This window comes from Lepidothrix coronata, unplaced genomic scaffold (assembly GCF_001604755.1).
Source record: "Lepidothrix coronata isolate B3197 unplaced genomic scaffold, Lepidothrix_coronata-1.0 Scaffold332, whole genome shotgun sequence".
Lineage (NCBI taxonomy): Eukaryota > Metazoa > Chordata > Aves > Passeriformes > Pipridae > Lepidothrix > Lepidothrix coronata.
The window spans coordinates 187,861-213,746 of record NW_016690512.1 but is presented as its reverse complement, the minus strand read 5'-3'; the positions used below and the strand labels follow the sequence as shown (position 1 = coordinate 213,746).

At 46.0% G+C, this 25,886-nt stretch overlaps 1 protein-coding gene across 5 annotated transcripts; it reads left to right on the top strand.

Moving 5' to 3' along the window:
• Positions 1-2,717: 2,717 nt before the first annotated feature.
• On the top strand, positions 2,718-25,880 carry GABRP (gamma-aminobutyric acid type A receptor pi subunit). 5 transcript variants are annotated; one of them, XM_017838334.1, is made up of 10 exons: positions 2,718-2,858; positions 12,963-13,052; positions 14,390-14,502; positions 16,606-16,673; positions 18,668-18,885; positions 19,723-19,805; positions 21,945-22,082; positions 23,097-23,249; positions 23,747-23,940; positions 24,856-25,880. In XM_017838334.1, the coding sequence occupies exons 2-10, from the start codon at positions 12,997-12,999 to the stop codon at positions 25,168-25,170; spliced, it is 1,338 nt and encodes a 445-aa protein (XP_017693823.1). In that variant the 5' UTR covers positions 2,718-2,858; positions 12,963-12,996; the 3' UTR covers positions 25,171-25,880. The 5 variants fall into 5 exon arrangements, with proteins under 5 accessions (XP_017693823.1, XP_017693821.1, XP_017693826.1 ...); XM_017838332.1 differs by lacking the exon at positions 2,718-2,858 and adding an exon at positions 7,493-7,862; XM_017838333.1 differs by lacking the exon at positions 2,718-2,858 and adding an exon at positions 11,545-12,771.
• The last annotated feature ends 6 nt before the right edge of the window (positions 25,881-25,886 follow it).

Below are 25,886 nucleotides of genomic sequence, written 5' to 3'. Positions count from 1 at the left end.
TTGGGAAGGTTTGGGAAGGTTTGGGAAGGTTTGGGAAGGTTTGGGAAGGTTTGGGAAGGGAAGGGAAGGGAAGGGAAGGGAAGGGAAGGGAAGAAGGAAGGGTCACTCCCCAGATTTACACCTTCCCTGGTAAAGGCCTCAGTCGATGGGGATGGCTGACCTGCACTGCAGCCAGGGCTGGGACCAGGGCCTTAGGTGGGAAAGCACAGACCAAAAGCGGTTCCTGTGCAGTCCAAGTCCAGTTTGAGGTTTGTGTTTGCTTTATCACTTCACCCAAAAAGAGTGTACTGGTAATGACTGAGTGGTTTATTTTCTCTGTTGCTGTAGACACTGTTGTCAAGTCACAGAGTTTGCTGTAAATAAGTCTATGGTATAAAATGGCATTTCTTTTCTCACAATGTCAGTTTTCTGCCTCCTCTTTCTAGCCTGTCTTTCAGGCATTTATTTTGGAAAATCTAGAAAGATAAGTTATGCAGTGGTCTGGCTTGGCAATCACCGTAAATGCTGAAATGGGGCAGGAATACTGCTGGAGTGATGGCATTTGGCTTCAGGTTGCTGCTGGAGCTGCACCCCCACCTCGCTCTGCCTATAGCTGGGGTAGTCTTTGGCAACAGTCCCACCTTTATTTCTCCTTGTAGCACAAGTGGGCGTGGCTGCTGTTTTAAGCTGCCAGGAGCCCAATGCACAGCTACAGAAAATAAATGTGTTGTGAACTGATTGATTTATCTGCATTTTCTAGCTCAGCAATTAATTCTGCTTTTGGGAGGCAGAACCAAAGCAGCAAGCGGGCTGTAAAGCCAGATCAGAGCTGATAATGTATCTCTCCCTCTGTGGCCCTGTGCTAGCACAGAGACCAGCCTATTAAGGAATAATCTCCCAGAGCATTATCGGGCCCCACAGAGGATCATCGCCGGCTGCACCGCGGCAGAGCTGAGAGACAGAGCAGGGACCCAGAGGTGCCAGGGACAGGACAGGGTGGCAGCAGGGGCTTGGAGGAGGTGGTCACCTGCTGCTGCCCTCCCAAGAAGCCACGAGGATGCAGCCTGCTGCTCAGGGCTGGCAAGTCACTGCTCTAACTTTGCTTTTTGCCAAATTGCTTTGAATCTCATTATTGCTGCAGATACACTTTCCAGTCTCCTGAAGACCTCAGTGGCCCTAAATGTAACACAGCCCTGCGCTGGTGGCTGGTGGTGTCTGCATGGGTTGCTCATGGATGAGTGCTGGCCACTGGGGCCAGCAGGTAGGGCTGGTGGCTGCACACGGCTGGTAAATGTGAGGCCTGGGGGGAAACTGGGGCAGGTGGGAGGTTTCTGAGGAGCAGCAGTTGGGAAATGATGCCCACAGGTGCTGGTGGGTGCCCAAGGGCCCCATGGTAGCACAGGCACCACAGTGGGCTCAGTCCCAGGGATGTGGGGGTCGGGGAGGAGCATGGGAGCTGTTCTTGCCACTGCTTGCCTCTGCCCACCTCCAGGCAGGCTGCACCCCCTCTCCCTGTTCACACACTCTCTCTCAATTCCTCTTGAGAGCTGCATTAAATTTATCCCAGCCCTCAGGGAGCTAAGAAGGGAACTCAGATGCTCTAAGTAAAAACTACAGCACACAAGCAGCATTCCTGCTGGGAGGGTTTGCATTAGCAGCTCAACAGCTCACTGATACATCTGTTGGGAATGCAACAGATACATGTGCAAAGTCAGTGCAGCAACGAGAAGACACAGAGGAGGAGGCTACTGCCAAGGCAAGGCCCCTGAGCCACTTGTAAAATTCCTTGTGTTTAAGGGTCTGTGTGTGTGACTTTTGATGGAATTTTCCTCCATATAAGGCAGAAGAAGTAAGCTGAATCTATGGTCTCTTCTACAAACCTCTCTGTTTCAGTCAAGTGGAATCAGTATGGCTGTTTTTTCACCCTGAACTGTGTACTTTATGTGTATCTTGCAGCTCGGGGCTGAATTGCTCATGTATGTACAAACGGAAAAGTAAAAATCAGAAACATCGCATCCACTTTGAGGTATGCTCTGATGTTCTTAAGTCAGGGCCAAGAAAGTAATGTGAGCTCTTAACCAGCAAACAACAGGTTGTCAAAATGCAAAATCTTGTTAAACCAATACCTGAGCACAAAGAAAAGACAGATTTTGTCTTCCCTGTGGTATTCCTGCTGATTATTATCTGCAGAAGGCGTCCGTTTACTTGCCCTGTTTTAGGAATGCATGTGTGTTTATGCTGTATTTTGAGCTAAGGCTCATCCTTTGGGGAAATGCTGTCCAGGGTGGTTTGATCTGTGAAGGAGCAGGAAGCAGAGTGGAAACAGTTCCAGGCATGGAGGAAGATATACAGCAATTGACAGGACTTTATTATATGGACCTTACAGTTATTGTATGGCCTTTACCGTTATTATGTGGTTTCAGATACGTGTAATGCATTGTATCCACACTACACAGTGCACAGCCTGGGCACGCCGGGGCTTGCCATGAGTTTTGCCTGGTCCCTGCTCCCCCCTCCCCTCTCTGATAGGCTGAAGAAGCTGCAGAGAGGAGACAGTTCCCATTCGCCCTTTCCTTCCCCGGTTCCTCCCATGTTCCTCCCCCTTTGCCTGTGTCCCTACCCCGATTTGTTCCCCTGTTTGTCTGTCTCATGCTCCACCTCATGTTCTAGCCTTTTCCCCGCCCGAACTCATAAAAACCCCGGCCCACCTCAGTAAAACATTCCATTTGCACCTCTGCCTTGATTCTGGGTTTGTCCAGAATCCGTGCTGTGTCACGGCCCCATCTCCCCTCGGCCTGTGGACTGTGCAGATGGAGCTCAACAGACTGTGCTCACCTGAGACAGTCGCTTTCTGAAACAGGACACTGGTACCAGAACAGGTTCCGTGTCTGCGTGTGTGTCTGTAACATCTCCAAATCCGGGGCCAAAAATGTAAATCGTGGGAGCACATCTAACAGCAAGCCAAGATATTGCTGTGCTGTTGCTCTGGATTTAGCTTGCCAGCTCAGAGATTTGTAAAAGAATGCAAAGCTGCAATGCTGTTCTTGGAACATCCGGGGCCTTTGGTTTGAGATTCAGCTCTCGTTAAAACGTGGTGGTGTGGCTTTCCCATCAGCATGGATAGGGCAAATGTCATGACTGGGGCATGGGATGATGGATGGGCTGTGCCTGTCTTTGCTTTGTTGAAATGACAAACACCTGCTGAGGTTGAAGCTTTATGGATGGGAACCTGGTGAACAGAGTCTTTGAGGCATGGATGAGTAGGAGGTGGGGGATGAAAGGCTCTTGCTGAAGAAACCAGCACCATGGCAGGCCTCAGGGTATGCATGTGGTATGGTCTGGGCTGGAGCCTGGGTGAACTGAGGCAGGTGGGAGAACGGTAGCCATGGTTGGGCCTGGCATCTCTTCTCAGCGTTACATGCATACTACAGAAACAGTTACACTAAGTGTTGCTTGTGTTCTCTACCCCTGAGTAAGTGATGGCCAGGGAGCTGGTTAGAGCAGCAGAGCAGTTCTACAGGGGTGAAAGGTGGCTGCACCCTGGCCCCGAGAGCAGCTCCTGGCTCCTCTTGGCGTGGCAGCACTGGGCTGCAGTTCTGTGCAGAGTCAGCTTTGTGCTCCAGCTGAGCAGCTTCTGAGGGGCAGTTCTGGCTCTGCCCGGAGTCCGGGTGCCTTCCCAATGCCGGCAGCAAGTAAAGAGCTTCTCTTTGCCAAAATTCAACCTTGGGGCAAGGCTCCCTCCAGCCTTAAGGATCCAGATGAAGTTTCTCGGAGCTGGTGGCCTGTGCCCACCTCCTGTCAGCACGGATAGGAGTGGGGCCACCATCCTGCTCCTCCTCATGTCCTGCAGGGGTGTGGTGCCAATGGTGCTGGGCACCCCTGCCTGAGGAGCTGCTTTTGGAATTTGAAGCAGAGATCTGCGACTTTGCAGACCTGAAACTGTGCAGCCCAGAGTAAGAAAACGTAATAGTTTTCCAAATACTTCCCCCTCCCTTCCAAAAGAGGTGCTTTGAGTTTAAAACAAAGCAGTCCATTTAAAACAAATGACTAATGAATATGGTAGCCCTTCCTCTTTTGCAAGTTTAAACACCTCATCTTTCCTCAGAGAACAGCTCTAAATCATTTTATTTGCAAGCCCTAAGCAGGAATTTGTATTCATGGTAAGACATTTATTGAGTTAATTTATTTAAGGCTGAGGCATAATTTCTAATAGTGGAGGAGTCCCTAGGCTCAGTGCAATTGTCTCCCTGATAGGGCATTAATATTTTAAGGGTTTGTAATACTCTGTCAATTGATCTGTGTCTTTTAGAGAGTAGGTTAGCAGTTATTGATGGCTGATCATGTGAAGGAGTAGCTTAAATAAAGCTGGTGCTTGGCAGATCAGTGCCTGCCCCTGGGCCACTTCCCACACCAGCAGGGAGGGGGCCCAGGGTCTGGAGCAATGGGTCTCAATGGAAGGTAGAGGGAAAATAACTCAGTGCACGTCTGGAGGGTGACGCTGCTCCACACCATGGGGGAAGACAGCGGTGCCTTCGTGTGGATGGCAGCGCTGCTGTCCACCAGAATTTCCTGGAGAAATGTGAGATTGGGTATGATCTGAGCAATGAGATGAGATTGCGTATGATCTGAGCGAGGAGGTGTTAGCATGTGTCCTGCAGAAGGCTTGTTCATCTTGCCTGGTAGTCTGCTACTGATGATAAGAGACAACTTGACCTCTGAGTACCTTAATTTCTCTGTTCTTAGAAGTGGGGAACATTTATGCTATTTCTTGAGTTATTTAAAAAGAGGACAAATCCAAATAAAAAACAATTCTTGCTTGTTTTACTGCTCTATTAAATTCTATATTTCACTAAAAAACATGCTGCTGAATGGCCCTTAAGAAAGGAACGTGGAAACCAATCCAGATGAAATATCTTTTGGAAAAGCCTGTCTCAGGGAAGGGATGACAGGACCACTGAGGCCCAGGCAGAGCTGGCCAGGGCACGTTCAGACGCTCTGAGCCCAGGCTGAGGGTACTGAACTCAGTACTGAACTACCCATGTGGCAGTGCCTAGGATGGGGGACAGTGTGAGCTGTGAAGCTGCTGCCAAACTGTTGGCAAGACCTGACAAACCTGAAAGGATACTGAGGTGGCTTCAGAGCCTGTCACCACATGCCTGGTATTTTGGGTGGACTAGGTTTTAAGTTTTCTTATACCCCTCAGAGGCACCCAGTTGATGGAAGCATTGACTGCAGGAACCTGAGTGATAATTGAGACCATCTGAGGGTGGCTGTGTCGGGCCACAGCTCTGCCCCTGGGACACCAGCACACAGCCCCTGTGCACATGGAGCAAGCCAGAGGCAAACAGCATGTGGGGCACTTGGGTTCAAATCCAATGTCTTAGTGGCAACTGCTGTGGACAAGTCAGTCACAGCTTTTCAGTGCTGTGTCTGCTTCTAACTATTGTCCAGAACTGACCCTGTTCGTGTAATGAGCTCTTTGCAGCTGTAAGGTCACCCAGGTAATGGGCACACGGGGACTGGGCTGCCAATCATGCAACCAGGTAATCCTGCCATGCCAAAGCACTGTGACAGCGTTACAGGTGTTTTAAGGAAGCGTAAATTGTTCACACTAAGATGCAGTGGCCTGTTGTGGGTGTGTTCACTGGCTTTGAGTAGAAGGTTTTATTTATAAGTTATACCTCTTAATGCAATAGGTAAAAGCTAAATTCTGCCCCATCAAACGCTGGAGCTTTGTGTTTCTATGTGCATGGCTTATTGTTTATACTGATTATTTATTGAGGAAAAATGGAAGTTGGTGTTGGAGGACATGCAGCTGCAGTGCAGCTTTGACTGTGCTGCTTGCAAGGTCAAAATAAATGTACTGGGTCAAAGTGGGGTATGCAGGTACTCAAGACATTACGTGGGTGTTTTACCCCTAAAAATTTCTCTGGGGAGGAGTGTTTCACCGCCCTGCAGAAACTCAGACTAATAGATGTGTAAGATGAATGATTATGTCTGAACTGTGCTCCTTGAGGCCCCATCTCCTATTTTTTCTTTACATGCTCATTTGTCAGCATGTTGTCAAACCTTCAATTAATGCGTCACTGGCTGCTCTGTTCACCCTCACTCTCTCCCTTCAGCCCCAGCGGGTCCTTTCCCCTCCTGGGCAGGTGCTGCCCACGCAGACACACCCCTCCCTCCCATGCTCCCAGGCGGCAGGTGCTCAGCCAGAGTAGAGACAAAATAAAGTGATCCTGTCCATCACTCCTTTCCTCCTCAGGGAGGTCAGCGAGTCCCTGCTGCTTTTCCTGCTGCAGAGGTGGGCCAGGGCACGTAGCAACTGCTCAGCTAAATGAATTCACTGCTGAACACCCCCACGGGCATCTCTGCCACGCATGGGGCAAAATCCTCCCAGCACAGGGCTGCAAGGGAAACTGGTTCCCTTTGTCAGGGCCACCAAAGATGGCCAAGGAAAGTAATCCCACATTACCCAGTGCATCTGCACAGCTTATTTTACATTTACCTGTTACCTGGAAAATTGGAAGAAAAATTTCCACATGTTCATTGAGGACTTTGTGGCCATGTGTTTGCTATAGCTTTTTGGTGTATCGACCGTGCCCCTGGTCTGATACAATGTGAGAATAATCAGATGTCTGAAATATTTTCTCTATGTGTTCCTCTATCTTTCTGTCCCTCTATTCCATTCACTCTAAATGACACACTCATTCATTCTTTCCAAATTCGGCTCACATGAGAATCTTCCTGTAATAATACCTTTTATTTCCCATTTCCTCCTCTAGCACACCCAGAACTGAGCAGAGCACTTATTAAAGATCCTCAGTAAACCACCTCTGCTTTATGACATGTACCCGTAGTTGTTATCCTCTTCTCTCCATGTACAGTTTGGAGGTACTCAGGGTACACCACTTCATGTGGTGTGAGGGAGTTAATCTTGAGCATGCTCACCTCACCTGATAAGAACAAGTGTAATTATGTCTCACTTAAAATACTTGCACATTCACAATGGATGAGCCACCGTGAGCAGAACTGCTGGGGTGGGAGGGACTGTATATATAGGGTTACAGTCACAGGGTTGGCAAGGAGAGAGCAGCAAAATCATAGAAAGCAGCGTGGCTGGGCTGTGATCTGTCTGCCTGTTGGAGGAGGGCAGGTGAACTCTCTGCTTCCAGGCCGGGATCCCTGCCTGCACTGAGGGGCAGGTTTGCCAGCTGACTGAACCTGAAGGCACAGCCCATCGTGACTGAGCTTGGGGATCTGCAGCCACGGGAGAGTGACAACTGCAGGCAAGTTTAGATTAGACCTAGAGTTAAGTTATCTAGAGCAGGAGAAAAAGGACTGCCTGTAGCATGCCAGATTTCTGTATAAAATTGTAATTATGTATAATTTTTATGTACATTGTATTTTTTCAAATTGAACAAATTGACCAAACAGAAGCCAAACTTGACATTTTGAAGGAAGAATTTATTTCATGTAAGTAAATCTCAGAAATCTTCATTTTTATATAGAATTTAAGACTTTCTGTGTGTATTTAAGGAGTTCAGGCCTGCAAGCTGCAGCAGGCCTGTGTACCATGCTGGAGGAGCAGATGTGAGCATAAACTGCCACTTCCTGTGAGCAGCTTGAAGGATGAGAGTTTATATCTTGAAAACATAAATGCATTACCCAGGCCTGGTTTCAACATTCTTACATAGGCACTGAATCTAGTTCTATGTAAACCCATGTATGTTGGAATTGCTTCTGACTTTCATTGGCACAAATAAGAGGGGAATCAGGCATGTGGTTTATGGGGTGTCATAAATAACAGGCCAGGGTCTCCCCTCTCCCATACTATGTATAAAGGATATGGATGTGAATGCACATACCACTAATGGTACCAACAGGTATGAAACAAGGAGTGGGCTCTGTATCTGCAGTGACCCGGTGTTTGTTTGTCCCACAGAGCCTGGGACATCTCTGGGGGGCCAATGGCCCGTGGGGGCAGGTGCTGCTCCTGTGACCTGCCAGCCAGTCCTGCACAGCGCTGAGGTCAGCGGGGCCCAAACACAGCAGGGTCACCTCAGCTGTGCCCAAACACGGCAGGGTCACCCCAGCTGTGCCCAAACACAGCAGGGTCACCCCAGCTGTGCCCAAACACAACAGGGTCACCCCAGCTGTGCCCAAACACAGCAGGGTCACCTCAGCTGTGCCCAAACACGGCAGGGTCACCTCAGCTGTGCCCAAACACAGCACAGGTCACCTCAGCTGTGCCCAAACACGGCAGGGTCNCCCAAACACGGCAGGGTCACCTCAGCTGTGCCCAAACACAGCACAGGTCACCTCAGCTGTGCCCAAACACGGCAGGGTCACCTCAGCTGTGCCCAGACATGGCCTGCTGTGCCTGCTGCTCCTAGAACGGAGAGGTCATTTTTCATGTGATGTAATGGCAGTGACATAGATGGAAAGAATCTATTTTTTACCAAGAACAGAAGTTCACACAGGGTCTTGAAGGATTTCTGCAAGTACCACGAAGTCACCTTTTTAATTGTCCATGATTCCAGATAACCGCTCAGGGCTACTGACAAAAAGCAAATAGCAGAATAAAGTAGTTGGTGCCTGTTCCTGGGCAGCCAGGTCTCAGCACTGGGGTCACCCTGCCACAGCCAACACCTGCCTTGCTGGGGCCTGGGCTGCCACAATGTCTGCTCTGGAACACACCTCCTGCTCTTCCAGGCAAAAATTGGCCAAATAATGATCTTCTAGGATTGGTCAAGTTATTAGACAACCTGGTTGAGTTTATATTTTCCCAGACAGGGAAACCAGCAGGACAGAAAAAGTGTCCAACCAAAGCAGAAACTTTCTGAGGTTTTGACGGAATACAAATGCATGTAAGACTTCAGTCAATATGAGACATTCCTTTCAACCCCAAATTATGTGCTTTGGTTTACACACTGGAAGTCTTTTCTCAATATCTTGTTTTAGTCAGAAAATATTATAGCCATGAAAAGAGATTTTTGAAAATAAAAACCAGAAACAGTCTCAGTGTTACCAGCCTATGGGTTTCCAAGTTTCCAGGTTCTCCCACTCCCTTTACCTCCACCAGCTTCTAATGTTCCCTTTTGTTCTGACCAGCCAAGGACTGACCTCACATATCTGTTGATATGTGACAGGATCCCACCAGCTCTTCAGTTCTGTAATAATGGGATTTGTTTTTTCTGAATTTATTTTAGTGTCAAATAACTAAAATAAGAGTGCTTGCATCAAGATGCAAAAATTTTTTCCTGTTAACTCAATTCTCTTCCTTGTAGTTGATTTGTATTTTCTGCTGGCCTGCCAAAATATTCAGCATTCAAAAATTTAAAAAGATAGTAATTATTCTTTTTTCTTGGAAGAACAAGCTTTAAAGTTTAAAGAAAAAGTATTTCAAATTAAAGTTTAAAATTACAGAAATTAAGAGGCCAGATCATTTTAAAGACTTTAATTTTCAGCTGATCTCGTGATTTGTGGGGTCAAAAGTTAAAATTTGAACAGCTCTCATAATATCAGTATACCTGATCTTTCACAGCAGCTGTCATGCTGAACCTTTCCTTACAAAATCCTCTGCCCATGCACTTTTCCAAAGCAGTTGTCTTTTAGGATCAGACAACTGCTCACAGTTGCCTTGTCCAGCCTGAAAAAAAGAAACATTAAAAAAAGAGAGACATTATATGTCTTAAATCACTCAAAACCTCTTCTAGACAAACAAATATTTTGAGCTGGAAGTGACATTTTGGCAAAGCCAGGGAAGTCTGATTCCAGAGTGTGTGATGCTTTGTGCCTCCCCCATCATTTTGTAATTTTATGTGGCAATTATTACGTTCGTGTCAGTGGCCAAAGGAAGCTCAGCACAGCACAGGGCAGGGCAGGGCAGCCACCAGGCAGCCAGGGCTGTGCTGCTGCCAAACAATGTTTGGCACAGCCAAACAATGCCCAGCTCCACGTCTGGGGTGAAAACAAGTGTCCCCAAGTGATGGCTGACAAACCTTGTCCTGGGAATCAAAGCACTTGTGAAAACACTCCAGTGAAAGTGGTTACCTGACATTTCTGGCTGTGGTCTCACTGGTTTGGTTCAGGCAGCCTGCGTTTCAGGAGCAAGGGTGTCCCGGGGGCTGCAGGGCTCTGCTGAGGGACGGGCTGTCCATGGACTGCCCATCCCCTCTGTGCCTGTGACCCCTGCCCATGGCACACACAGCCTGGGGGTTCCCTGCACAGCTTTCGCTCCCAATGAAATAATTTCCCTACGAGGGAAGTAGAACAGACAAATTGTGCCTGAGTTCAGCATGAAAATCTTAACATTTTGTAATAAATAAAGGCATCACCTAAATGGGCAAATTAAATGCAATCTGGTTTTATTTCAGTATTTGTTTTCTCTATCTCCCCCATCCAGGCTTTACTCTGAGACGCACGCTGCCTGTGCTGCACATTCTGCAATCAGAGCAATCTGGCTCCACTAATGTTTGACCTTGCGAATTATGATCTCAAGCCTAGTAAACAGCTCATATGGGTTTGGTTTTTGGGATGGTATTTTAGCTTCTCGTAAATGCTCCCTTTGCCTGGCACTGGGATGTCACCAGCCAGTGGAAAATCGGAGACTATGCCAATGTGCTGCTCTGTGCAGGGTCAGGGATGGCAGGTAGGAGGTGAGGCAGGGCTCCCTGGACAGGCCCTTACGGCTGTGAAGGAGCTGCCACTGTGGGTTATGCTGGCAGTAGGGCACAGGAGCCTGGGGAGCACTTCAGGCCCCATCAGGTGAGCGTGCACACCTCTCTTACTTCACACCCCATTCTCTGTAAACAGAATTATTGATGCTGCTAGTGATTTTGATTTTTCTTCCTTTTTTTGTTTTCACTCCTACCACCCCTTCAAAGACAGAGGAATAGAGCAGGATTAAGGAAGCACAGTCTGAGGTGTAGTGGCAGATGCATATTGCTGCTGTTCGGTGGTGTAACGAAGCTTGGTTTCAGGAAATTCTCTGGAAGCAGACACAGGCTTCCACAGAGGACTCTAACTGGATCTAGTTTGCTTCAAAACTTGCCTCTTTGCATGATTTTCACAGCCAGTAGGGAGAATACAGAGCTGAGTGGGCAAGTTATTATATTCTCAGGGTTTTTATTCTAAGTCTACATAATGATTGACTATTCTATAACTTCGGCATTGGAAGCAGCCTTGGCACCAGTAGTACTGGTACTGCCTTCACGAGTACTGCTCTTCTGTATTGCCTGGGCCATGCTTTCACTGGCCAGACACAAATGTCTAGATTAAACTGTGCTTAAAGGTATGTTTTTCTATTAGAATTAAATCCTTTATTGGACAGAGAGAGACATAAATACACAATACGATTTTAATTTCTTCACAGTATACTGTACTGGTAATCTCTGATGAAATCTCCTGTCCTATAAAAGCAGAATTGCTATTGTATTAACCAATACACTGAGTAGTGAAGAAATGCTGTGGTTCTATTCAGTTCTAGACACTGGTGTCACTTTTTTCTTGCCCAGGAGCACTTTGGCATGCCCAGTATTTAGCTCTCTTCAGTACCTACAGATCTCCCTTTCCCTGCCTCATAGTCTTCGATGTATTTATTATCTTTACCATCATCATGTGCAAAACAGGTGGTCATGAGGGATGCTCATAAGGGGTTCCTCTGCTGAAGGTCATGATTTCTCATACTGTCAACTAAAGTCTAATTTGTAAAATTAACTTCTTTCTAGAAATTCTTCTTTAAACTACCTGGACTAATCCTCCCTCTTTTCCATCAAAATTGTGATCTGACATTGCTGCGAGTGGGTAAATAATTCTCTCTCTAACCCTGCATCATCACATTATAATGAGGAGCACTCGATAGCATCTGGAAACACCTGCATACCATGTTCAAAGAATGGCCTAAAAGTGCAAAGCCTTGCTAGTAATTCAGATGCTGGACAAGTATTAGAGCGTATTTTGTTTGTTTTGAAAAAACATTCTTTCTCTACTGGGATGCCCTGCATTTGTGGTGCTTGAATGTTCAGGGGGTTTTACTGGCTCTGTATGGTCAATGTTGTTATTGTCTGGAGCTCAGCTGTCCTGTGACACAGCACCAGAGCCATGCCTCCAGGTGAGGAGACAGTGTCCTCTGGGCTGTGGAGAGTTACCACAGGAAGAATCTAACCCAAGCAGAAAATTCCTGATATTTGCGTTATTACAGAGCAGCCAGGTTGGAAGCTGAGGCCCTAATTGCCCTGTGTAATGAGAGAGGCCCTGAAAGAAAGGTGTGTGATTGGAGCAGCACTTCAAGCTGGGAGCAAAAAATCACAGTGGAGCAGTGCACAGCTCAGAGCTGCCCACTGTGACACCTGCTCCAAGGCCAGCATGAGCCCATGGAATCTCAGGCCAAAAGCCAAGACTTGGTTCCACTCCCAGAAAAGTCAACGAAACCCATTTAAAGTGAAATGATTTCATGCTGTACTGCAGGCTGAGTGACTTGGCAGCATTACTGTAATAGCATGGTACATCCCAGGTACAAGTTAATGAAGCACAGAGTTACAGCACTTCTGTGTAGCTGGTTAGTGGAGCCTGGGACTAAAACATACTGAAACTGTCATCTGTGGGCAGGATTTCACCTGGCCTTCAGAGTCTGACTGCTCTGGGAACTACCCCAACATTTTCCTACTTAATAAATCCCTTCCCATGGTGCCATTCTCAACATCATCTAATGGCCATCCCATACTGATAGAAGAGGAGCTAAAATTTATCAAGGAATTCAGGACCTGAGATGTCACCAGGGTGTTTTATATGGTAAGTGTTAAGACAGAATGTGCTGAAAAATGACACTAGCCAGGAAGAAGGGCAGGAACCACTGTGTATCAGGAATGTTAAACATCACACAGTGATGGTTCTGACAGTGCAGCATTTCTTTTCCCTGTCCCCTTCCCTTAAAATAATTTTTCTTAAACCACAAAACTTTGCCTTTCTTTTCTGCTTCACAGACAAGCAGAGCAACTACAGAAACAATCTCCAGAGATGTCCTGCAAATATTTTTCCTTCTTCGGTCTGTGTCTTTTCCTTCCAACCCAAAGGTAAGTGGAAGGTTTGTTTTGTTTTACAGGGAAAATTTGAATTATGTTTCACATAAGTAATGTGGGTCAAAAGGAAACTATGCTTCCAGTTATCCAGCCCATCCAAAGGAAGCTGGGTGCAGTAAGGGATGTGGCATAGAAGAGAGCAACCTGCACAGGTCCCTAAACCACAATATCTCCATTACTAGTGCAACCCTTGATTTCCTGTTCAGAACCAGAGCACAGTTTGTAGGTTTTTGCTGGAAATGCCACCCCACCAGGGCTCCCAACTCTGTTATTACCATCCTTGGACCTACAAGTCCCAAATTTCTTTAATTCTTTGTGTATATAATGTGCAAAAACTGGTTCAGTTCTGCTGTGAGGTCCTGTATGGCCTTAGAACCTGCAGCTACAAGGCCTATTAACCCAGCTTTGAAGGGAACAGAAGAAAAAACATTGGTAAGAGCTGTAAGTCCATGGCTGCTTCCTGCCCAGAGCAGGGGTCCTTGAGACTGGGAGTGGCAGAGGCTCTGCCTCCCACCTCCTTCTGCCCTGCCCAAAGCAATAACAAACTCCTAAGGATTCACTCAGTGACGCTTTCCTCAAGTGAGGACGAGATCACCTGGGGACACTGCACCAGAACAGTCACCTTGTACAGTTCAAAGCCCACGTGTCTCTCTTGCTGTCTGTATGATAGTACAGATCTGTCAGCCTGACAGTGCCAGCTCCTGGCTCCATTGTCCAGTCACAAAGGGTCAGTTTGGACACTCAGTTGGATGCAGCTGGGGCGGTTCTGCCCTCAAAGCTCTGGGGGTGTCTCTGAAGTGCACAGTGCTCCACCTTTCCTCTCCCGGTGTTACTCTTGGCAGTAGCTGTGTGGAGCTGCCTGACATTCACATCTGAGGATGAAGCCTCTTTAGAGATTAGGGAGGAAGAGCTGTTGGGCAGTAAGATTTGTCTCAGGTTGTCCTAGGCAGGAGGAAAAAGAAATGCATGTTCCTTATACAGACTGTATGAGAAGGAGTGGAAAGGGGAAATTGGGGGTTATTGTTAAAACTTGTGATCTATAGACTTTGCTTGATATCTCTGTGATATTTTAGGAAGGTCCTTAAGGTACTGACTGTGTGTACAACCTGTAGCTATCAGCGGAGGCAATTTGCCATTTTCCCACCTCTTCAAGGTGCTAATTATACAGCCAAGATAGCAATGTGAGCAAGTGCTTGTAATTTCAATTATCTACTTGTTTTTAATAACTATTTTATGCAGTTTGCTTGTTTGAGCACAAGCTGCAAATACAGCTGCAGCTGCACACCAGATGTGCCCAGCCCACGCGTCACAGTACGTATTTGTGTCCCCAGGAGGTGCTCCCTGGGTCACGTATCCAGCTTGCACAGCAGCGACACAACATCCCTTCCTGGATTTGAGAACCTCACCATGGGATACAACAAATACCTCCGGCCCTACTTTGGTGGTATGTTGGCTCCACACGTGTGAGCATTTCAAGAACAGCCTGTAAGGCTCAGGTGGAGGGGATGCTTTAAGCTTGTTTTAGAATGCTGCAGTTTGAAAGGTTGTGTTTCTTTCAAATTAGGTGGTGGCCAGGGCTGCCCTTCCTTCCTGTGCATCCACTGTTGTCTAGAATACCTGGTGCATGTATGTGTGGGCCTTGAGAACATGTCCATCTCTGAGGCTGAGAGCAGGGAATTTATAAACTTCAACATCTTTAGGAAAGACCTGACCAATTAACTAAATTCTGCTCTAACTGTACAAGCTTTTGTTTAGAGCCTGAGTCTTTGATTTTCTGCTTTACAGATGTTCATGTACAGCTATTTAGTAGATTGCAGCTATAGAGGAACGAAGGCACTCTTCTTGCCAGGAATATTGACTTTTGACACATCTTCTCTTTCCACTGAGATACAAACGTGCTTTAAACCTTGGTGAGACTGGGGAGTCGGGAGCAGGCAGGCATTTAGGAACTTACCTGAGGCTCTTGACCAAATTTGGTGTCAGGTCTCCCACTTTCCAGATGAGTGCTGTAATCACACAGAGTAAAAGGTTTCTCAGAATGACATTCAGCATCTGAAAACTATCAATGAAAGTTTAAAAAACAGCTATGACCATTTTTTATTTCTAATAATTTTGGTTTTCTGCCAGAACCCATTAATGAAACTCTGCTTGACAGAAAAATTTCCCATTGACTTTCACAAGGCCTTGGATGTTTCCCATTGTAGACTGACCTGCTGCTACTGAGCTTCTTCCATTTTCTGACCATGGTAATAAATTTCTGGGACAATACAGAATTTGCTGTCTTGTTTTGCCTGGAACGTCTGACCTCATGACTGACTAGTAAAGCTCCTCCAACTCTTGTCACACCAGTGAAGAGATGCTTCTCCACGATGAAACGGAGATCAGCTGCATCTATGGCAGATGTTATACAAAAATGATCAGGACTGTGGTGTCACCTTCTCCAGAGGCCCGAGTCCTCACAGATTGAACCTGTGGTCAGTAACTGGACTGGGCTTCAAGAGTCCAAATAGACGGAGGGCATGAATGACACCTACATTAAAAAAATACATCCTTTGCAAATGAAACTTATTTTGTAACAGCTTAAACCAACCAACCAACCAACCAAAGCCAAAAACACCTGGAAAACGATTTAGAAATTGTGACCCTTGGACATTCCTAAGTGTCATTTAAATGATGAAATTGAGTTTTAGCAATGCCAAGAGGAAAGGCATTGCTGTGTCGCCACTTAGGCAGAGGCATGTCTTGGAAAGCCCTGCTTGGAGCCCCACATTCGTCCCGGGAATCAGACAAACCAGGCACAACCTAATGCACAGTTTGTGTCTCTGCGCTGGTGCAGCATTTCCCTCTGCAGGGCCGCTGCTGGCTCCGGGCCCTTCCCGGCGGTCCCTGGGCCGTTCCCGGCTGGTTCCCGGGGCGTTCCCGGCGATTCCCGGTCGCTCCCGGCCGTTCCCGGGCGGTGCCGCCCTCTCGCGGTGGATCTCCGCAGTTGGTGTCAGCACTCCCCAGATCCAGGGCGTGAGTGCTGAAAGTTGGTTTGAAAATAGAACGGTCGAGTAGTAACTAACAAGAGGCAAAGGCTGTTGCACTTGCCGTTTGTTGCCGGGAATCAGTGCATTCGTGCCTCCCGGAGCACCGGGGCTGCCCATCGCTGCCGTGCGTGGGCAGAGCTGCGAGCAGTGCCCAGTGCGGAGTTACCTGCCGGGCCGCTCGGGGGGGGGCTGGGAAGCAAGGGACAGTGGCCCTGTCTGCCCAGCCACCCACAAATGCCACTGAAATGCTGCTGATCCAAACTGCTCAGCTTCACAGATGGTGCTGGTGGGTATTTGCCCTCTGCTACCAGCACCAGCAGAGAACTCCAGCTCACTGACAGTGACAGCTGTATTTTGGATTATGTAATTTGTGAGCCTAATGCTCTTTGGCCCTCTGTGGTTTTAGGGATAGTGTGTGAGGCTGGGGGCAGTGCCCACGCTGCACAGCATCCTGAGTGGCTTTACTGTGCCCTTCACACTTCCCTTCTCTCTGCTGAGGCATTTCTTTCCCTCCACAGGAGAACCTGTTCAAATTGCAATGAGTCTGGACATTGCAAGTATTTCCAGTATATCCGAGAGCAACATGGTAAGTGAAAGAATTTTCATTTTATGAGATAAGAGCCTGAGAGACTTGGCATGTATTCTGTGACCACAGAAATGGTCACTTGAAGCTTCTTTGCTGTTCTGGGCTATTGACCACTTTCAGAGGTGTGATGAAAACAGGGCTCATCTATGACTGCAGACTGCGTAGATGCCATAGTAATGTGGGCTTGCAAGTAAATAGAAGTGGCTCCAAAGGTCCTACTGGTCAAAAATTCAGCACCTCGTGGAAATCAGGCCCCTTGGGAATGGAAAAAATCAATACTGTGTGGCATTTCCTCTCCCTTACCTTTCCTCCATGTAGGAGCCCTTTGTGTGGGACAGGGATGGGCTCTGTTGGACGCGCTGGCACTGACTGAAATCCCAGACAGGGTTTTTTCTCAAGGAGGAGAAGTAAGGCTTTGAGCTGAGACACAAGCTGAGGCTCAAAGGACTGGCCTTCCCAAGGAAAGAAAAAAAACCCGAAACATCTCTTAAATCTTCCCATCACTGGTGAGTCTGGTACATTCTGCTTCTGATAATAGCTGGATTTCAAACACTGATCACTGAAAGCTCCTGTTTCGGGTTGGCCAAAATCATAGGCAACTTGGGTAAATTCAGCAAATAATTTCAGTCCAAACAGTTAGAAGGTCATTCAGGAAAAATGTCGACACTTAATTTCTGCATTTTCAAGACTACCACCACCAATTATGTTTTTCTGCCTCCTTCCAACAAATTAAACAAGTTCACTAAATAAAATATTTTAACTTTGCTAAAGGTATTCATTTTGGGGAAGGAGCAGAACCAACAAAATCAATTATTCACAAACCTCTCACTTAATTGAAGTGCCTTGTAAAATAGATCATGTTCTGGAGTTTTTCTGGATGATCCATCTAAATTTCTTTGACCATATGGAAAATATTGCAGAGGCTCACTCTGTGTCTTGCTCAAAGCTGGAAAATCAACCAGGATTCTTCACTTTTGTCACTACTATAACTCACTGTATTGAAAGCCATAACAAGGCTTTGACTTTTTTTTTACTCCATCACAGGCCAAGGGCGAAATTTTAAAAGTTGCAAAAGCTAACACTGATATTCCTTAATTCCTTAGAGCATTTTAAAAACTAGAGATGGAATGAAGCAGAACTGCTTGATCTTCCAAAGCCAGGCAGCATTTCTGTGGTGAAACAGTGACTTCAGGCTGTTAACACAAGTGCCAGTGCCAGTCCGTCTGTGACAGAGATGTTCTGAAAATAAAAGGCATTACTGGTTGCATGTACTTGGACTGTAAGGATGGAAGTGAGATAGTCCAGCAGTGCCTGTGTGTGTCCAGAAGGCTCAGCAAAGCATTGGCTTCAGAGCTGAGTGAGTGCTGCTTATTCTTTTCTGCTGGGGCTCTGTGAAAATGCTCCAGCCACTGCAGGTCGATTTTGGCAGGCTAAACACAAGTTAATCCCAGTGTCCTTAGATTCAAAACTCCTATTAAAAGAAAAGATATCAGTTTAGTTTTTTCCTTTGTTTGGGGCTTTTTTAAGACCTCAGTGAAGTAACAGGTTGGATTCACTTACCTTTTTTCCTCCAGTGCCAATGTGTCTTTCACGATCGTATTTATAGTGCGTGTGGAATTTCCCAGCTCTAGACAATGACTCATCTGTAATGTCAATGACTTACTGGGTGGCCTCAAGTGTGTGTTTCCCATATGTTTTCTTACCTGCGCAATGAACACAAAAAAATATCAGTCACAGTAATTGCTCATTATTTTAAAAAAAGCACTGTAAGTATAATCTTTAGTCCTCAAACACCATACCTTAGAATATAGTATATTAAAAATATTACTGAATAAATAAAACTATGCTGAAAATAAAGCTTGAGGCTTCATTGAAGTTTGGTTGTGACAGGTTAAACAAATGTGTGCCATGTCTCTTGTCACACGTGGCATGCCCGTGGCTGTGCTGTGCAGGTTCTGGACATGCATCCTCACAGGCTCTCCTCTCTTTCCCAGGATTACACAGCTACCATATCCCTGCGGCAGCGCTGGACAGACCCCCGGCTGGTCTTCCACGGCAACAGGAGCTTCACGCTGGATGCTCGCCTGGCGGAGCTGCTCTGGGTGCCAGACACCTACATCGTGGAGTCCAAAAGGTCCTTCCTGCACGACGTCACCGTGGGCAACCGTCTCATCAGGCTGTTCTCTAATGGCACCATCTTGTATGCCTTGAGGTGAGTCACCCTTTGCTTTGGGGCTGAGGGGTCAGAATAGATTCCCAGAATTACACCAGACAGCAGCTGTCACGGGTCAGGAGCTTAGGGTCAATGAGCCTACTGTGGCCATACTCTTCCAATGCATTTCCCCCTGTTCTGGCCTCCTGCAAATGCCAGTCAAGGATCAGGATTTCTCATCATGGTATATGCTGTGTCCTGCACATTGTGCCCACTCAGAAAGCTCACAAGTTTCGGTGTCACCCAAGAAAAGTCGAGTCAGGTGGAGACAGAGGAGGAATAGAAAGAGGACATCATAACAGTGAAAGTTTAACTGATAGTGGAAACCTGTTTGTTTATCCAGTGCCATGTAGCAATGACTTCTGTTTTTTACCACAAACTGTATATGTCTGTGTACTGCAGGAATGTGCTCTGTGGTTGTGTTAGCAGTTCCTACAGTGCTCTGTCTCCTTACTCACAGTAACTAGGTCCCAGTTACCTCAACTGCAAAGTAAAACTCATTTACCTCCCCATGAGAGCAAGCCAGAATATGTGTACCCTTCATTAACGTTCCTTCACGTCACAAGTGGTGACTTTTTCAGATGTGCAAGCTGTAGCACTGGAAAAAAATGTGAATCTACACCAAATCTCCCACCAGAGCAAAGCAAAATTCCTGCTTGGGTTATATATTCATCACAGTGGCTGCAGAGAGCACATGCTCTTAAGGAGGGTTCTAAATTCATTCATTTCATAGGCCTAATGACAGAGCAGAGTCTTTGTCATCCAGTTTGTTATGTAAAACAGGTATTTCATTACATGCTTTTATTGCAACTTTCAGAGTTCTTTCTCCTCCTACAGAATCACTACTACTGTTGCCTGTAACATGGACCTGTCAAAATATCCTATGGACACACAAACATGCAGACTGCAGCTGGAAAGCTGTAAGTGTAACATTCTAGAAAACTCTAAATTTGTTTATTCATAAATAACTACATATCTTGAATATTTGGATTCAGTGCAGTGGCTTTCTGGAGTAGACTTTCAGTCCTGCAGATACTAATGTCCAAAAGAAAACAACTTTTGCATCATCAATTTTCAAATGTTTGTGTTAAAATCGACAGTCCAGAGAATTTCTGTCACTGTGCAGACTATGCAAAAAGAGTGATAATAATGAATATTTATATTGAAATGCAGATATTTCAATTTTGCACAGAAAAGTTGAAGTAATATTGGCTGGTTTTCCAAATTTGGTACCTTTTGAACACGTAGCTTCTTCAAAACTAACTTGTGGGGTAAGTGCATGGGATGGGGTATGGCAAGGAACAACCTCTCACATTTTTAGGTATCCAGTACCCTTGTCAACAGAAGAGTCTCTGACTGGGAAGTCTCAAGAAAAGGAATTGTCAGTGAGTTCTGCTCTCAATGAGATTAAAAGTTCATCTATGGCAATGCTGGCTGAGAAAGGCTCCAGGAAAATTTAGACCAGTCCAGGGTTGTTAGCCCAGAGCTCAGCCAGCTCAGTGCTGCTGTGTGCTGTGAAGCTCCACAATGAGCAGGCTTCATCTCCTGCTTGATGGCACAAAACCAAACATCTCAGCACTGAAAACATCAGCTTTTTAACTTCCGAGGTTGCAGCATGAAGCACCTAGGGAAGCACATATTATTTTCACATTAAAATCATATTAGTTCACCATGGTTAACTTTATTACAAAGCACAGCTCTTGAAATAATAATGATTGGCCTCTTCTGCTAAAGCGGAGCTTGTTTGGGCCTGGTTTAAAAGTGATTGGGTCCTACATCATGTTGAGTTGCTGTATAATTCCAATGAAATTACATACACATTGCCCACTGGAGATTTCATTAGGATAAGTGCCCAGAAATAATGCTATTTAAATATATGCCAGATGAATTAACAACAATCTATCATTTATTATAAAATTTTCCTGAGTAACTACAATTTATAAAACCACTTAGAAACTTAGAAAAGTCATATGCTTAGGATTCTACTCAGGGATTCATACTCTGGACACCTAATTTAGGAGTTTATCTCGCTCAAGCTCTGGTAATTTGTGTCTAATAAGAAAACACAATTAGATGAAAACAGAGCTGCAACTGCATCTGATTCCTCCTACCAGGACGAACGGGTTATTACCAGAATCACAGTGTCCTTACGCATGGTCTCAAATAAAATAAAATAATTACATCAGTGAGACTGATGGGCTTGTTTCCTAAATTAAGTGAAATTTTTGAAGAGAATGGCAGGCTGGTGATTCAGTACAAGCTTTATCTCTCAGACTGAGATATCCCTCAGTCCAACCTGAGGTTATGCCATCACTTACATTCCTGGAAGCACTTACTCAGGTGGCATATACGGAGTCCCACTTCTTTGGAGGCAGGAATTTGGTGTTACTTAAATGTCAGGGGCATTTATTTGTCCTCATAACTTAATGCCTTTGGGGATAGGAGGAATGATTTGTAGAAACAGTTGCCTTTATGAGCAAGTTTTCTGGGCAATGCGTATCCAGTCAGAGGAACCTAGTTCATAACCATGTAGCAGTCTCAGTTCTAAGCTTCTGACTGACTGAAAATGCATTTTCTCCTATTTTTAGGCACTTGAATAGGTGATTCAGTGAAATGTGCTTCTGCTCCTTGGTAAGGGACTCAGTGGGATCTGAATTCTCTATTTTTAAGCACTGTGTATCTCCTGCTCTCCTCTCAGACCGAAGAGACTACATTTGAGGCTTATTTGCTGCAGTGTTTAATCCTGCTGCATGTAATCAAGATGCGCATGACAGCAATCGATTATCTTTAAATCAGAAATACCCCATGTAAAGGATTGAAATAGACTCTCTGCAGGCTTGCATGTTGTGTGTGTTCCTATTGAAATCTGGACCAGCAGACAAAGTGCAGCAATGAGGGCACAGCCAAGGTCCGCCCGTGGTCTGACACAGCTCTGAGGGCCTTTGTCCAGCCTGCAATGCCTGGATCGTGGCTGTGTTCCCCCTCAGGACTCAGAGCAGGGCAGCAGCCAAGCCGTAATGCCTAAACCACAGTCAGACAGGTCTCTGTGTTCTCCTTAGGGGGCTATGATGAAAACGATGTCACCTTCACATGGCTGAGAGGAAACGACTCTGTCCATGGCATGGAGCAGCTGCGGCTCTCCCAGTACACGGTGGAGCGTTACTACACCCTGGTCTCCAAGTCACAGCAGGAGACAGGTAAATTTGTGAAAGAAAAAGGCAAGGAAAGCTCTTGGGTATTTCCCATCACATCTCCACACATACCTGAAGAAACCTTCTCCCTTCTTTCTATAAAGTTGCAGTAACTGGGAGTAAAAATAATTTTTAAAATATACTTTAATTGTAAATTACAATTCTATCATGATGGAATAACATCTCTTTGTACATCAGAATTCAGTGTCTTTTTCATTATCAGTGTAAATACTCTTCTCTCCAATCACAGACACTGTGAAAGGGGGGCAAAACTTCCTTAGAAGGTTTTAAAAATAAGTGTTTTGTTGTTCTGTTGTGTACACAGCCCACGAACAACACAGACTTTGTTTCTACATTTCAAAGGGAGCTATTGTTTCAACAGCAGAACTATATCCTGAAAACATTACTGATCCAGCCCCAGAACCCTTATGTCAGTATTTACAAATAATTGATTTTAAAAAATTGACTGAATTTTTTTGAGCAGAAAAGGATACCATTATCAAAGATCACAAATTGCTAATGAAAACAGGGCATCTAATTCCTTGTGATGATAAGGTAGTGGGATGCTTTGGGATGTGAGCCAGAGCCTGCTGAAATCGAGAGACAAATCTTTTGCCTGTTTCTCAGCCATCAGATGAACCTGAACTTGGCAATGCCCCTTCCAAGCAGTGTTGGGAAAAGTGCACTGAGCTGAGTGTGCAAGAGCAGGGGACAGCACCAGCCCTGCTCTGCTCCCAGTTAAGGCACTGCTGTCACATATTTCTACTGGGGCTGAAGCCCAGGAGCCCCTCTGCAAACCCTGCGTTGTTGGATGTCCCTGCCCTGTCAGTGCTGTGTGTCCTCTGGTGTGGGATGTGTTGGCAAAGCAAGCCCTCTGAGGTGAAGCAATGCCTCCCCCACAATCATGGTGTGGCTCTGCTGAGGTCCCTCAGCTGAAGGGCTGGTGCTGGGCTGTTCCAGTTTCACTTCAGGTGTCCTTGGGAATCTCATGCTCACTGAGTTTCTTCCTTTCATGATCAGGCAGTTACCCACGTCTGATATTACAGTTTGAGCTAAGAAGAAATGTACTTTACTTCATTTTGGAGACCTATGTGCCCTCCACTCTGCTCGTCATGCTGTCCTGGGTTTCTTTTTGGATCACATTGGACTCAGTGCCTGCAAGAACCTGCATTGGTGAGTTATTGCCTGAGGAACTGAGAAGACTTAAGCTGGCAGGACAGCCTCTGAAGGTTGGGTAGATGGTCCTTTTCTTGAGCTCTCTGCTCTGAGATAGTCTATTGACCTTCTGCTGTTGCTTGGGGCAGAGCTGGGTTAGCATGGATGTGCTGTGGCAGGTACACGTGCCCACCTCCCAAGGCTCCCAGGAGATTCACAGCAGAGAGTAGAGGACAGAGCATACATTCTTTGTGGTGTGCTTTGGAGGGAGCAGGATGGGGGAGTTTTTTACAGAAAGCCAGAAAGAGAGCCAAGTGCTTATTGGAGCCAAGTTGTCAACAGCAGGGAGAGCCTGTGTGAAACTTGTAGCTAGTGCTGCAAAAGCATTTCAGTTGCTGTGATGGATGATTTGGATTTGGTAAGAAGTGATATGAGCAACAACATGTGCAGAAGGGTAGGCCAGGACTTTTCCAAAGAGTCCACAAGAGAAGGTATCTCTTTTTCTGCTTTCCAAGGAGTTACAACAGTGCTTTCCATGACAACTCTGATGATCGGCTCACGAAGTTCACTTTCAAAAACCAACTGTTTCATTAAGGCCATTGATGTTTATCTTGGCATCTGCTTCAGCTTCATCTTTGGTGCCCTTGTGGAATATGCAGTGGCTCACTACAGCTCTTCACAAAAGTGTGCAGCTAAAGTACCTCAAGAGGTAAGGCCTGATAAGCCCAGAGATCTTGGATTGGCAGCAATTAGTTCTCCATTAACTGAATAAGACAAATGGTCTTCCTGTTACAGGTACATTAACACTGGCTTCTCCTAAATGGCACTAAATCTTTATTTTCGTGTGCAGCAAGCACATGAATAGCTCTAGAGCACTGTGTCTCTGACAGACTTCTGAGCAGCAGCCTCAGCTGACAGTCATATTGGGTTCATCAGACCACATTCAGGAAGGCACTTTGGCCTGCCACTGGAATTGGTTCTGTGGCCCTGAACTGAGCTCACGTGAGCATGAAGCACCTCTGCTCCTTTCAAAATGCAGCCAAAGAAGACCCAGTATAACACACCTCTTTGCTCTCCTATGGAATAACTCTGATTAGGAAGGTACTTTGCTCTTTTTTTACAAAGGAAATATGAACCCCTCTTCCTCCTTTCCCAGAAGACACTACCAAACATCAGTCCCACCATGTTCCATGGGGATTGTGAGAGTGCATTGTTCAAGTGCTCTGCTTTAGTGTGAGACATTAAAAAGTCAGCTATGACCATAGTCCAGTAGTCATCAAGGGCCCAAATCCTGTCAGAGGGAAAAGAGGTTTCCCACTTCAATGCTGTGTTCCCCAGCCATTAAGTTACTGAGTAGACATGAAGAGATGGATGTCCAGGAGGAGATGCATGTTGGGTTGCACTGGGTTGCTCAGGGACAGTGAGACTTGCTCAAGGTCTAAAAATACCTCTAGAAATACAGTGTTGGAAACACAAGCATCTCTGGGACCTCACGCCCTCCTAAAAATAGGGATGTTTGAGTGGATGACCACATACAACCACTCTTTTATCTATATCCTTATGGTTTCCTTCCTCTGCAGGAGAAGACGGATCCTAAAACTAGCTCTGCACTCTTGTTTCCTAGGGGCCAGCAAATAAGATCACTAAAGAAATGGAAGATGTCAACATCACTAATATCCTCAACAATTCCATCACCAGCTATAAACAGAAAATCAGCTTCACAAGCATTGAAATTTCCAGTGATAATGTTAACTGCAGTGATTTGACTACGAAAAGCCATGAGAAAATCAAATGTGTCTTGAGAAACAAAATGCACAGGATTATTGGTTATTTCACAATTCAGAACCCCGGCAATGTGGACCACTACTCCAAATTGCTTTTCCCTTTGTTTTTCATGCTGGTCAATGTGTTTTATTGGGCTTATTATCTATATTTTTAGTAGAAGTTAGTTGCTTCATCCTCCTACTTCAGCAGGAAAGGAATTGAGCCAATGGGTATCCAGGTATCTAACATCGGTGAATTCAATGTGGACAAAATGCTTGCGTCCTCAGGTGCCCAGCAGAAGAGTGTGTGAGGTGTGCAAGATGCAACACTGACTCTGGACAGCAGCCTGTTCAGCTGAGTGGCTGTGCTGGGCCCTGTCACTTGTACCTGTGTTTCCTTCCAGCATCTCACCTGCTGGAGATGGGTGTGCAGGACTGCACGGAGCAGAGCACTACAGGTGGCAAAATTGTTTTGGTAGCCTGGAGCAGGTTAGAACCTTCAAGTTTAGATCTCCAAGAGAGTGTATAGGATTATACAAACAAAAACAAAGCTGTTATTCTTTGTTTGCCAGAGATAACAGAGGGACTGTGATTGCTTCCTCAGTAGCTGCTCTGTTGCAGTGGGAGAAGCCGAGCACAGCAGCACACTGTGTGCTCAGGAGCGTTCCTGTGCGTGGTGCTTCCTGGGGGCAGGCAGTGCCAGGCCGGGGATTTTGGTCCTGCTGGCTGTGCTGTGCCTCAGTGCTTTTAACGCCTGTCACTCATTGAGGTAATCCTCACTTGCTGAAGTTCTCCCTCCCTCAGACAGACGGAGGGCTTGCTGTTTGTAGTGAGCAAAATTTTTTCAGAGATTTGGGAACACAAAATAGAGGCAGCAAAATTGTTTGGTAAC